The following is a 13,010-nucleotide window of genomic DNA, read 5'->3' as shown; positions in this document are numbered from 1 at the left end:
TGCAGGGCTCTCTTCGAAGCCTATAGTAGTACCCGAACCTCTCATGCATTCTTGCCTAGATCCATGCAGAACCTCAGCCCCTCCCAGGATGGTTGTGTGTGTGTGAAGGCAGCATCGTGACCCTACCTCCCTGGGGGCCTCTTCTCACCCTCCTCAGGTGCATTGGCTCCCTCTCCCGTGATATGGCTTACAGGCCCTTCCCTCCCCATTTCTCCCTGGATGGATGTCTATTCCACTGAAGCATGACAGAAGACGACTAGTGTGCACTTTCAGATACGAATGTGCGGCGGGAGGCCTGTCCGGTGGCTGGGGCATGGTGCCCCCTCCTCTGGGGACCCTTGGCACCTGCGGACTCACTGAGGCTGACCACCTGATTTGTGGCCACAGCGTGCCTAAAGTGGGCTCATGTTGATCCCACACCTGCTGCTTCCAAGCCCACCTGCCTGTATCTGTGTGGTTGCTGCACCTGCACTGTCACTGTTTGCTGGTCAGATCCTGTAGGCAACTTACCGTATCCGGCATGTAGGGGATACCCGGGCAGTTGAATCCAACATTGTCTCAATTTTCCAAGTTCAACTTCTGTGATGGGAAAGAACTCTTCATGGGTCAGAGGCAGGCCAGAGTGGAGGCTGCCAGCGCCCAAGGTTGGAGGCCGTGATCCACGGAGAGGAAGCTGGGTCCACAGACATCGCCAGAGGCAGGAGATTCAAGCTTCTTAATGTGGGAAATGACACGACGGCTTAATTCCCCCAGTGCCACCAAGAGCAGCTTGCAGGACGCTCGGGAAATTACAAAAACAATTCTAGTTATGGTAATATTAAGAGTGTAAAATACTTAGAAATTAACTTAACCAAGGAGGGGCGCCTGGGTGGCTCAGTCGGTTGAGTGTACGACTTGGGCTCAGGTCATGATCTCACGGTGCGTGAGCTCGAGCCCCACATCGGGCTCTGGGCTGACGGCTCAGAGCCTGGAGCCTGCTTCGGATTCTGTGTCCCCCCACCTCTCTCCGTCCCACCCCTGCTTGTGCTCCGTCTCTCTCTGTCTTTCAAAAATGAGTAAACCTAAAAAAATTTTTTTTTCTGAAAAAAAATTAACTTAACCAAGGAGATAAAAGACTTGTACAATGAAAACTACAAAACAGTCTGCTGAAAGAAATTTAAGACATAAGTAAATGGAAAGACATCCCATGTTCATGGACTGGAAGACTCAATATTGTTATAATGTCAGTATTACCCAAAGCAATCTCAGACTTAATGGAATCCCTGTCGAAATCCCAGTGATTTTTTTTTTTTTTTGCAGATATAGAAAAACCAGGCCTAAAATTCATATGGAACATTAAGGGACCCCCAAATAGTCAAAACAATCTCGAACAAAACTAGAAGACTCATACTTTCAGATTTCAAAAATAACTAAAAAGTACAATAACCAAGACAGTGTGTTATTGGCATAAAGACAAATAGACCAGGGGTCTAGAGAGTCCCGAAATGACATTTACATATATGGTTAAGTGATTTTCGGAAAGGGTGCCAAGACCATTCAGTGGAGAAAGGACAGTCTTTTCAACAAATGGTTCTGAGAAATGGCATATCCACATGCAAAAGAATGACATTAGACTCTTACCTGGCACCGTATACAAAAATTAACTCAAAATTGATCAAAGATCTGAATGTAAGACCTAAAGCAATGGAATTCTTAGAAGAAAACAGGAGAAAAGCATCATGACATTGGATTTGGCAGTGATTTCTTGGATGTGACCCCAAAGGCACAGGAAACAACATAAAAAATACATGTTGGGCTTTATAAAATCTAAAAGTTTTGGGGCACTTGGGTGGCTCACTCGGTCGAGTGTCTGACTTTGGCTCAGGTCATGATCTCACAGTTCGTGAATTTGAGTCCCACGTCGGGCTCGCTGCTGTCAGCCTGTCAATGCAGAGCCTGCTTTGGATCTTCTGTCCCTCTCTCTCTGCCCCTCCCCTGCTTGCACTCTCCCCCACGTCCCCCCTATCCTGGTGGGTGTCACGTGGGATCTTGTTGTGGTTTTGATTTACATTTCCCTAATGACTAATGATGTTGAACATCCTTTCATGTGCTTCTTGACCATTTATACGTCTATGGAGAGATGTCTGTTCAGACCTTTTGTCTGTTTTTAAATTTGGTTGTTTGTCTTTTTATTACTGAGTTGTAGATTTCTTTATCTACACTGGATGCTGGAACTCTGTCAGGTATATGATTTGCAAGTTTTTTCTCCCATCCTGTGGATCGTCTTCACTTTCCTGATATTTCCCTTTTCAGCACAAAAGATTTTTAGATTGAATGAAGTCCAGCGTGTTTGTGTGTGTGTGTGTGTGTGTGTGTGTGTGTGTGCGTGTGTGTGTGTGTTGCTTATGCTTTAGTTGTCATGCCCAAGAAACCATTGTCTGACCTAAGGTCACAAAAACCTACTCTTTTGGGATGTGTTTTGGGTGGAGTTTGATGGGTGGGAGGAGGGTAAGGTCTGGGCCTGGGCTCGTGAGGGGAGGGCTGGGGAGGCCACAGGGCTTGGCCTGCCTGACCTGTGTGCTGTGGGGGAGGCTTTCTGGACTGCGGGGCAGGGCAAGGATGAGGTGAGAGGTATTTTAGGAGTAGTCTGAGAGGAAAAAATGCAGGAGCCAAGAATGAGGTAATGGGAGCTGGGATTAAAATAGTGGGAGGGGGGTAGGGATGGCCAGGTGTGGGAGGAGCTGGTGGCCTGACCAGGACTCCAGCTCCCAGGCTACCAGCCTGAGCAGGAAGGACATGCCCTGGGGCCTGGGAGGCGACCAGCTGGGCTTCCTGCCTGGTGGAAACCCTGGGCTCCGTGTAGGAGGAGGAGTCGGGTCTCCCTTGGGTGGCACTCCAGACACCCCAGACATACTGAAGGGTGATAGCCCGACCTCTGCGGCTCGCTCCTCCATCCCATAGCTGCTGCAAGTGATGGGAATTCACAGCTCACTGAAGGTCCTGGGAGTCTTGGGGGCAGGGCACCACACAGTCTTGGGGTGACAACGTGAGCTTGTACATCAGAGTCCTTGCTGTCTGCACAGGGGCGTTCCTTCCTGATAAGCAGATTGCTCGGGGTGTTGGTTTTCTCCTGCACCAGACGGGGCGGGAACAGCTTGGTTAATATTTGACCTAGGCGGCTGGTCGTGGGACCTCAGCGAGGCTGTCACATTCCTGACCCTGAGCCATAGCTGACTCAAGGGCCGAGGCTGGGTGAGGCGTCTGGTCTGTGCGGCTGAAAATGTTCTTTACATCAGGTGACCTCACGTCTGAGCAGTGACCGCACGTCTGCACGTGCACCTGTGCACTCAGGACCCAGAGGGGCTCTGACAGGGCGCCAGGGGAGGGGTGGCCTCGGGTCCCGGGACTGACCTCAGCTGCATTTTCTGCCTGCCCCATAGGGAGTGCCGCTGTGTGGAGTCCTGTCTCTCCCCGAGCCACCAGTGGAGGGAGGGGCCAGCTTCTGGCCAGGGGGCCGTCGAAGGACCGGCACCCTCACCCCAGGAATGGCCTGGCCCTGAGGGGCTGGGGACACAGGGCTTTTCCAGGCTGGTGTCACTCCGGCTTTGGCTGCAGCCCCAAAGCCCCACTTGAGAAGGCTCCAGCCCCGCCGTCTGCCCGACCCTGCTGCCTGAGCTGGAACTGTCTCTGTGGCTCGTTAGGCTTTCCTTGTGTTTTGAGGAGGGTCTGTCAGTCCCCTCCTAAACTTGGGTGTCTCTGGGGGAGAACGTGCCTTGAGCTCTGAGTCCGTAGAATGGAACGAGCCTCTTCCTCTGAGCGCCCGTTGCTTCCTCCTGTCTTCATGGCAGAAACCTCACTTGCTTTTGGAGCTTCTCCTTGAGGCGCTTGCTTTGTGGCTGTGGGTTTTCCTCGGAAAGTGTGGTGTTGTGAGTGTGGGGGCTGTGAGCAGCTTGGACAGGCCGGCCCTCCGCGGTGCCGTTCACTCCGTGCACCCGGGCCCCAGTCTGGCAGGTGCCTGCGGCCTCCTGGTGGCCCAGCCCAGGTCTGGAGGGGACCGCGTGCTGTCAGCTCTGTCCCCCGTTCACCCCGCTTCCCTCACTCAGCTCGTCTCCGTGGTGTGCCCCCCACCTCCACGGTGCCCCCGGTTCTAAGGGTGCCATTAGCCCAAGTCCCTGCCCTGCGGCCCCACTGAGGCCCTGAGCCATGATGCCGAGTCACCCACAGACAGACATCCCCAGCTGGTGCTCCAGACCAGGACAGTTCAGACCGAGAGAGAGGCACGGGGTGGGAAGTGGAGGGTTTTGATTACCGCAGGTGACAAATCCCCATGGGAAATGTCACAGCAGCCAGCACCGTCCCTCCTGCTCCTCGGCCATGCTGCCCAGGGTGGACCAGGTCCGATGTCCACAGGGACCAGTCGGGGAAGGCGGCCAGTGGCAGAATGCAGACCCAAACTTCCAATCTCGGATCTTTTCCACGAGGCTGCACGGGGCAAGCCCATCTCTCCCCCTGAGCACGACTGCAGGCCCGGACAGAAGGCACGGAGCAGATGTGGGGACTCCAAGAAGTCAGCCGGCGCGGGCAGGTCACGGGAAGGAGACCGCAACTTGACACGTGGATGACTGCCCTGAGTTCCGTTTTCCCGTCCATCCCTGCCAGCCTGGAACTCAGCACTGTGCCCTGGGTAGGGTGGAAAGAGCCCCACGAGGGGCCTTCTCCACTGGTCCCAGCGTGGGGCAGGGCCCCCTCCAGGGCAGAGAGTGAGGAGACGCCCGAGGTGGTTGTCGTTGCTGTTTTGGCCTTGCTCTTATGTCCTGGCTCCAGGCAAGTCCCAATCCTGAAGGGCTGTCTGCCGAGCTGGGGCCGTGTGAGCGGTGGCTGGACAGACACCTGCCCCTGAGAGTAAAGGGGAATCCTGTGGCTCTTTCCCTCCACCCTGCCACCACGTGGACCTGGACACTAAAGCCCTGGCTTTCCAGCCAGAGGACCTGGGAAAGGAGTGTCCCCGAGGCACAGAGTCAGGGAGATGGACAGGAACATCTTGGGACAGGGATCCTGTAAAGTTGCATGTGACTCCTGGGCTCACGCCAAGCTATGCATGCGTGGACTTGGCCCTAGCCTACATCCCAGAGGCGTTGAAAACTGAATGTTGGGGAGGACCACCACCCACATCCCAGCCCGGCCACTGAGTGCTGCCTGCACAGTCCGGACCCAGGTGGCTCTGCAGACGCCTTGAAAACTGAGCTGAATTGACCTGCAGCCCACATCAGCTGCTGTTAGAACACAAGACCCGACATTCTCCATAGGGTTTAATAAGGCATACAGTCTCATTATATGTTAACAATGTCCAGGATACAAACCAAAATTACTCAACATATGAAGGAACCAGGAAGATCTCAGCAGCTGTCAAAGGACACGGGAACCAGCTGACAACAAGGACCGTGAACCAGGTGACAGAGGCCCTGCGGTCGCTGGAAACCACTCTAGAGAGCGAGAGCGGACACTCTGGAGATGAATGAAAAACAGAACATCTCAGCAAAGACGTGGAAGCTATGAAAAAGAACCACATAGAAGATCTTCAATTAAAAAATACAGAAAACCAAATAAAAATGTACTTCGTGAGTTCAGTAGCAGAATGAAGGTAACGGGAGAAAGAGTCTGAACCTGGAGACAGATCGATAAAAATCGTACATTCTCAACAACAGAGAAAAACTGGGGGTAAAAGTAGGGACAGGACCAAAAGATCTAACATTGATGTCGTCTGAGTTTAGGAGAGGAGTGTGGAGCAGACAAAAATAGTTAAAGAGATAATGGCTGAAAATTTTCCAAATTTGATGTTAGATACACACAGATTTCAGACGTTTGGCAAATCCCAAACATGTATCACATCACAATCTGCTAAAAACCAACGTTAAATGTGGAAAGCAGCCAGAAAAAGATCTGTTATATATAATAAATCTGGATTTTCGAAATGCAGAATTAGTTATCAGCTAACTCAGAACAAACATTTTGAAATACTACGTGAGCCAACACTACAGGCCAAGTGAGATGTATCCGTGGGCTGTTTGGATGTGGATGCCTGCCCACAGACAAGCTGGATGGAGCTCGGCCTTAGGCCATCTCCCCAGCGGCCGTCCCGGAGAACCTCAGGCTGTCGTGAGCGGAAAGGTCAGGAGATTTCTCCGCTTCCCGTCGGTTCTGCATGGCCAGTGTGACACTTCAGCGGGCGGAGGATGGGACCAAGAGCAGTGTTTGAGCGCCTGCGGCCTCCGTGCGCTGGGGTTCAGGAGACGGGGCTCCTCACCCCGGTTCTGTCAGAACCAGCCTGGGGCTTGAGGTTGTCCGAACGCCAGGGCTCTGGGGTGGAGGAGTGCCCACTTCCAAGAGCCCACAGCGCCTGCCTCGCCCTCGACGTGAGTTCTCCTCGGTCTGGTGCTTGCGGCTCTGACGGGCACCCTGTCTGCTTGGGGAACTTCACTGTCCTTCCTGCTGCCTGGTGGCACCACCCCCAAACTCTGTGGCCTGGTTTCATTAGTTGGAGAAGGTTCGGCCTGCTGGCGGAGGTGGTCCGATTTAAACATAGCGTACGCGGGAAGGCACAGCGCTGCTCCGCTCGTCGCTCGGGGAGCCAGGGCTCGGTGGTGTGCATGTGGGCTGTGGGCAGTGACGTGAGTGACAGTTCCCTCTTTACTCACCAAGGGTCCCTGTCCCCCTACAGACGGGTCTGAGGTGTCTGAGGGGGGTCGGCGTCCATGACTAGGAAGGGAATCACCCTCCAGTGAGCTTTCGCGTGGGGAGGTGGGGTCTGGCCGGGCAGGGGTTTCCGAGAGTGGCCGGCTTTGCTCCGCTTCTCCTGGCAGCCCCTGCTTTTGTCCCCTGGGTGCAGACCGGGGGCTCCGCGGCCAGGAAGAGAAAGCTGAGGCTGAGGGGGCCACCACCTGTCCTGGGCAAGGCTCCTGTGGTCGAGTGCGGCCGTCCTGAAGTCCTGTGGCTGTGGCTGCTGCCCCTGCCTGGTCGGCCCCCTGGGATGCAGCGTGGGGAGGGGTGGTCTCCCCTGTCCTAAGGCCACGGCGAGTCTCCTGAGGGGCACGCGACAGACGTGCCCGCAGCCGCGAGGGGCAGAGCACCTGTGAGGCCGTGGGGGCCCCACCGCTGTGTCGGCCTTTTCCCGCCCCGCACAGCTGAGGCCCCTCCGGCCGGAGGGCCTCCCTGTCCCCGTGGCGGGGCATGCAGGGCCCTCATGGCGAGGATGGGAGGGATGGGAGGGACGGGTTGGGGCCGGGTGTCCCCTGACTGCCCCGTCTGCTGAGTCCCCAACCCCGTTTTGTTTCCTGACCCCCGGCTGGTGTCTCTGCAGCATCAAGATGGTGTTCATGTGGACCAGCGGGGACGCCTTCAAGACCGCCTACTTCCTGCTGAACGGCGCGCCCCTGCAGTTCTCCGTGTGTGGCCTGTTGCAGGTGCTGGTGGACCTGGCCATCCTGGGACAGGCCTACGCATTCGCCCGCCACCCCCCGAAGCCCGCCCCCCACGCGGCGCACCCCGCCAGTGCCAAGGCCCTCTGAGGCAGCCGGGGAGGAGGACAAGGACGCGTGGCGGTCTCCAGCCGCAGGCGCCGCCCGGCCGCCCGGCCTCCCCGTCGGGGCGGGCAGGCACCGTGGCCCCAGAGGGGTCTCAGCCGTCGGGATCTCTGTCAGCCTCTGTGGGTCTGGGGTGGGCCGGTGGGGGGGCCTGGGTGCCGGCCTTTGTGCCCGCCCGCCCCGAGGACGGGCGCCAGTGGGGTTCACAGCGAGGGCTGGGCTGCAGCTGCTTTCGGGCGATGGAAAAGCGACTGTTCTCTTCCTTCCTCTCACAAGACGCCTGTCTGCAGCCTGGAACGCGCTCACAAACCCGGGAAAGGCTGACCTGGGGCTGCGACAGGACAGAGGACACCATGAAGCCCCTCCGGAGTGCAGAGCCCGGTCTCAGAAGGGCCCGGGCGCAGAGCCCGCCTGATACATGTGAAAGGAGGCTGTGAGGACGCACGTCACGAGCATTCTTGATTATCCGGCCAGAGTTGGCCCTTTCGGGGCCACCTGCAGTGCAGCTGCCTCATGGGACTCAGGACTCGGCCGTCAGCTCGGCAGTGGGGCCCAGGGCTGTCCCGTGGGCCCCCTGGGCCTCACTGCTACGCTGGCTTCTTCCTGGCAGGCACCGGTGTGGACCCTGCTGGGGCTCAGGGGTGTGGTGGGGTGTCGGTGGCCCGCGTGTGCTCCCGGGAAAGCCCAGGGGCCCGCGACCGGGTCCCCCAAGGAGGGCTGCCTCGCGGGGCGTTTTCCCTGTATCCTGGGGAATGCACGTGTCTGCAGCACACAGCCTTCCATCTTCAGGACAGGGGGCCGGTCTGCGGGCCAGGAGTGGGGACACGTGTGGCCCGTGTCCCTGCTGCTGAGCCAGTCCCACACCCCACACTCTGGGCCCTCAGGCCTGGGGTGACCTTCCGGGGTAGGGGGCCGGGCCCCGGCATCTCTGCCCGCCGAACCCCTGGTCCTCCACATCCCCTGCATCTGGCTGCGGTGGGGGCTGCTGGGTGACTCTGGTCGCCCCGTATTTCCCCCCTTCACTGTCACGTGAGCATCTCAGCCGTGCCCAGCAGCCCTGGGCAAGTTCCCAGGCCCCCAGAGCCTGTGTTCTGGATGCTTCCACGTGGCTTCCCTTCTGCTGGGCAGAGGGGCAGCTCTGGGGGGGGGTGGTGACCGGGGTGCCACAGCCCTAGTGGTGTCTGCTGTGCACAGCCGTTCCCTCCTCCAGAGTTTTCCTCAAAAACTCCTGTGTGTTTGAGCGAGGATCCTGCCGAGTTAATGGCCTGTGAGATGACCTGGAAATGCTTAGTTTGTAAAAATGAAGGGACATGTCTGCAGCAGTAATTGCCTCCGAATTAAAACGTCACCGATTGCAGTGGTGACCGGCCGCGCCCAGGTGGGGGGTGGGGGGGCGCTCCGTTCTGTCAGTGTGGTGACTGTGAATCAATAAACTGCTCGCGGATCCAGTGTGGCCTCGTGAATGCACTCGGGAGCGAGGGCCCAGGACAGAGGGAGGAACCGGTCCCCGCCCTTACTTCACCTCAGGGTCTCCAGGGAAGGGTGGACGCCCCTTCCTTGGGGTGCGGCTGTCCTTGTGAGACCCGGGCTGTTCGCTCAGGTGCCCCCTCCCCAGGCAGGCCAGCCCCGGACCGGTGACGGCCCTGTGCCGGCAGGGCCCCGACCGTGGAATGCTTTGGAAGGGCGGGAAGTGCCTTGTTTTAGGCCAAGAGCTGTGTCTCGAGAATAATCGACAGTTCTGTATGGCGAGTAGGGACGAAGCTGTTTGCACTGAGCAATTTTCTTTTTTTTCTTGGAGACAATTTACACTGGGGGGCAAGATACAAAAAATGTCAAAACGATACACAAAGTGAAGGTACGTGGAAGTGATAGTTTAAGTTTTGGGATGTGTCACCCCCCAGCCCTGGATTCTAGTCTGAGAGTGAGTCTGGTCTGGGCCGATCCAAGGTGGTGACACAGGTGTGGCCCTCGTTCCGGCAGCAGACATCCCCGGCGTGGGCCCTGGGGGCCGCTTACTGCCGCAGGACAACAGTCCTGCCTGGCGGTGGCTTTTTATTTGCTTTCTGATCATGTGTTACCTAAAATCAACTTAATTAAGTTAATGCATGCAGTGAAAACTTCCACAGTAAGATGAAAGGCGGCAAAATATACAAAGGTGTCTTTTTGGGAACCCATCTGTGTTCCTGAAAACTCACCGGCGGCCTCTTCCTGCGGCTCCACTGACGAGCAGGGCAGTGACACGGAGAGTGCGCCGTGTCCCTCTGAGGAGTCTCCGAGCAGAGAGCCTCTCGGAGCGGAGAGCCACGGGGCCATTGTCGCCCTGGCCGGGACAGCACGTGCCCTGAGCCCTGGACACAGCTGTCTGTCGGGGGGAGGGCACAGCTTTGAACGGCCCCAATTAAAAACAGGTGAAGGCCACCCTCCGCAGCCTTAAGCCTCCTGTTTGTTTTCGTGGCCCTTCCTCTGACAGGACCGCATTTGGGAGGTGGGAGCAGTGCGGGGACGCTGTCACAGCTTCCGGGGGGAGCGCCACAGTCTATCTCATCCTGCTGGGCCTCGGAGAACTTACACACATGGAGGCTTGTGAATGTGCCGTGGCCCTGCCCACGGCTCTGGGGCCACTTGTGCTGTCCCGGTCTCCAGCTGGCCAAGGACTGGAGGAGAGAGAGAGAGAGAGAGTGTGTGTGTGTGTGGGGGGGTGCGTTTTTCCCAAAAGCAAAGTGTGTAGGGATTTTTTGGGCAGCAAGTATGGGGGAGGGTTTCAGACTCCCCAACACCGATGCTGGAGCTGGTTCCGTCCTGGGGCTGCCGTGCTCGGCCCGCACGGTTCTCCAGGTTGTCCAGAAGCACACAGTTCAGCCAGGGTGGGTGTGGGGGGAGCGGGTGGGTGTGATGGGTGTAGGTGGGGGGACGAGACAGGGCTCAGGTACAAGAGGGGAAGCACTGCATATACACAAAGCGGCCCCGAGCGTAAGGGGGGTGGTTTCTGGAACGTCACGGCCCCAAATCACACCGCTTACACACTCAGGACGGTTTCTGGTGAGCCAGAGGCCTCTGGCTGGCCTGCTGGTTTGGGACATGTCACTGACCAGTGATCATAACCTGGTGTCAGAGCCTGCCTCCCGAGTCAGTGATACTCCGGGAGCTGCACAGAGCTCTCCGCATAATTCTGGAGGTGATAACGGCCACATTTCCAAACTGCCCCCCTTCGTTGCCTTTGCGCATTTCGAACAGATTGGCAAGGTCAGCGTCACGTGTAGGGCTCGCACAATTCTATCCCACAGCAGATGTTTCAGTACAGATTTTGTCAGAGTGTGTGAGGGGGCAGTTGGTGGGGACCTGGCGAGTTCCCGGTCCCTGACCCAGAGGGGGAAAGTGAGGCCACAGGCGGCAGAGGCCTGCCCGGTGCCCAGCGGCAGGAGCTCGGACTGTGTGGAAGGGACGGCGATGGGGCTGGGGGGTGGGGAGGCGGGGTGGCTGGTACCGTGGGGGAGGGGAAAGCAAACCTGGGGCTCGCTGGGAAAAGTGCACCCCACGCAGAACGGCTGACAGGTGCCCCTCCTTCCTGGGACCTGTGGTGTTCCACGAGCTCTCCTAGTCTTGGGGGGGAACTCCTGGGCACCCACAGAGCCACTGAGGCCCTGGGCGAGGAGGACAGGGGACAGGTCCCTCAGGCCATCCACCACCTCTGACCTGGTCCTGGAGAGACAACTCGGGTAATTTCTGGAGGTCTTCATGGTGATGCTGAGCGAGCCCCACGGCACAGGAAAGCAGTTTGCCCCTGGGGCTCATCGGCCGAGCCAAACGAGGAGCAGAGGGGTGGGCACCCTGAGTGTGGCCTCCACGCGTGGGAACCCCACGGGCACCAGCTACGGCACCCGGGTTGAGCAAGACCCAATGCTGTCACTGCAAGAGCGTGGCCACCCTTGGTGTGTTTGTGGGTTCCCGAGCCCCATCCTCTGGGGGTTCAGCTAACCTGGCACATCAGGAAGAGGCAGGGCTAGGCTTCCGGGTTCAGTCTGCCGAGAGCCTGCACTCAGGGGGGCTCCCCTGGCCCCCAGTTCCCTGCCCTCTCTCCTGGCAGAGCCCTGCTGGCCTCTGCTTGAGTACGTGGACCCAGGAAGGAAGGAGCAGGGGAGCCTGCCCCAGGGAGTGCGGGTTCCAGGGCAGGAGCCCAGCCTCCCACCTGCCAGGAGCCTGCCCCAGTGAGAAGCTTGGGCTGGGGGGGCAGGTGTCAGGCCGGGTGCGGATGGCCTGGTCTACTGTGGACAGAGCGTGTCCCCGTCTGATACAAGGGGACCCTTTCTGCCTCGGAGCTGATGTGAGCATCCATGCGCGAGCAGACGGTGGGAGACAGCCTTCACCTGCATGTGGTTTGGGGACCCTCAGCTCATTCTGATCCCAGAACGTTTCTTGGCTGCTGGTAAGACCGTTATTTCAGCCTCCCTACTCCTCACTGCCCTTGCCCACTTGACACTGACCTATAGACTCCAGCGGTGGAGCCCAGGTACTTGTGTGTTTGTGAGTGTGTGGAAGTGAGGCTGGGAGTGAGGAGGAAGCAGATACAGGGGAAACTTGTCTGCCGAGAGGCAGTCCACCCTGCCCCAGAGCTGGGGCTTGTTGTGTAAACCCTGCAGTTCCAGCCCCGGGTTCTATTCCAGCCTGGTTCCCAGAGAACGACCAGCCCCCCCGGGGGGGTGGGTGTCACAGTGTGGTTGCAGATTTAGGTACAGGGCTCTTTGCGGTAGGACTCGGAGGGGTACAACCCGGCTTTGCATGCGAGGGCTTTGTCCAGGCAGAGATGCCCCACCATCTGCACACACGGACTTCCCTGCGATGGCAGGAAACCCCTTCCTGGCCTGGGAGCCCCTGTGCCTGGGGCAGACGCCGGTGCTGCCCACAGGAACTCAGCAGAGGTATGTGCAGGAGAGGTGGCACTTTTTATTGGTTGCGGTAGCATCTTAGGAAATGTCCCTAAGACCAGGGACAGAGCAAGGGTCCCACCCCAGCCCCACCCAGCCCACCCAGCCTGTCCTGGCTCTGGCCTCGCACCAGGGCCCCTGCCAAAGCTGTGATGGTGGCAGGGTGGGTGCGGGTGTCAGCAGGTCCTGGGGCCGCGGGGGGGGGGGGGGGCGGGGGGAATGCTGCGGGTGATCCTCCCAGGGGCCTGTGGCAGCAATGTCTCCCATGTCATGGCCCGACTCATTAACATAAAAAAGTACAAAGTAACACGATTCAGAAAGTTCCATTCCTTCATGCCCGCAGCAGAAACAGGCTCATGCTTTGGTGAGGACGGGGTTCCAGCGGCTGCACACCCAGCCCCTCCCCCACGGCCCTTGGAGAACCAAGGGGTGTTCCTGAGGCACCCCGGAGGGTAAGCACGTCCAAGGCCAGCGCAAGGGCCGGGAAGCATGCAGGCCTTGAGCTTTGCAGAGTCTTTTTCAGGGAGAG

The 13,010-nt window shown here is 58.2% G+C and overlaps 1 protein-coding gene across 4 annotated transcripts in view; it reads left to right on the top strand.

Moving 5' to 3' along the window:
- SLC66A2 (solute carrier family 66 member 2) overlaps positions 1-9,007 on the top strand; it is a 52,969-nt gene extending 43,962 nt beyond the window's left edge. For 3 of the 4 annotated variants that reach the window (XM_043559140.1, XM_043559139.1, XM_043559141.1), the window contains one exon: positions 7,337-9,007. In XM_043559140.1, the coding sequence (XP_043415075.1) occupies positions 7,337-7,544 (208 nt within the window). In that variant the 3' untranslated portion in view covers positions 7,545-9,007. Of the gene's footprint in view, positions 1-157; positions 882-7,336 lie in introns of those variants that run through there. The other variant, XM_043559142.1, reaches the window with a different exon arrangement.
- Positions 9,008-13,010: the final 4,003 nt, after the last annotated feature.

This window comes from Prionailurus bengalensis, chromosome D3, assembly GCF_016509475.1.
Source record: "Prionailurus bengalensis isolate Pbe53 chromosome D3, Fcat_Pben_1.1_paternal_pri, whole genome shotgun sequence".
In the NCBI taxonomy this organism is placed as follows: domain Eukaryota; kingdom Metazoa; phylum Chordata; class Mammalia; order Carnivora; family Felidae; genus Prionailurus; species Prionailurus bengalensis.
The sequence above is the reverse complement of the archived record's forward strand: the minus strand, read 5'-3'. Positions and strand labels throughout refer to the sequence as shown.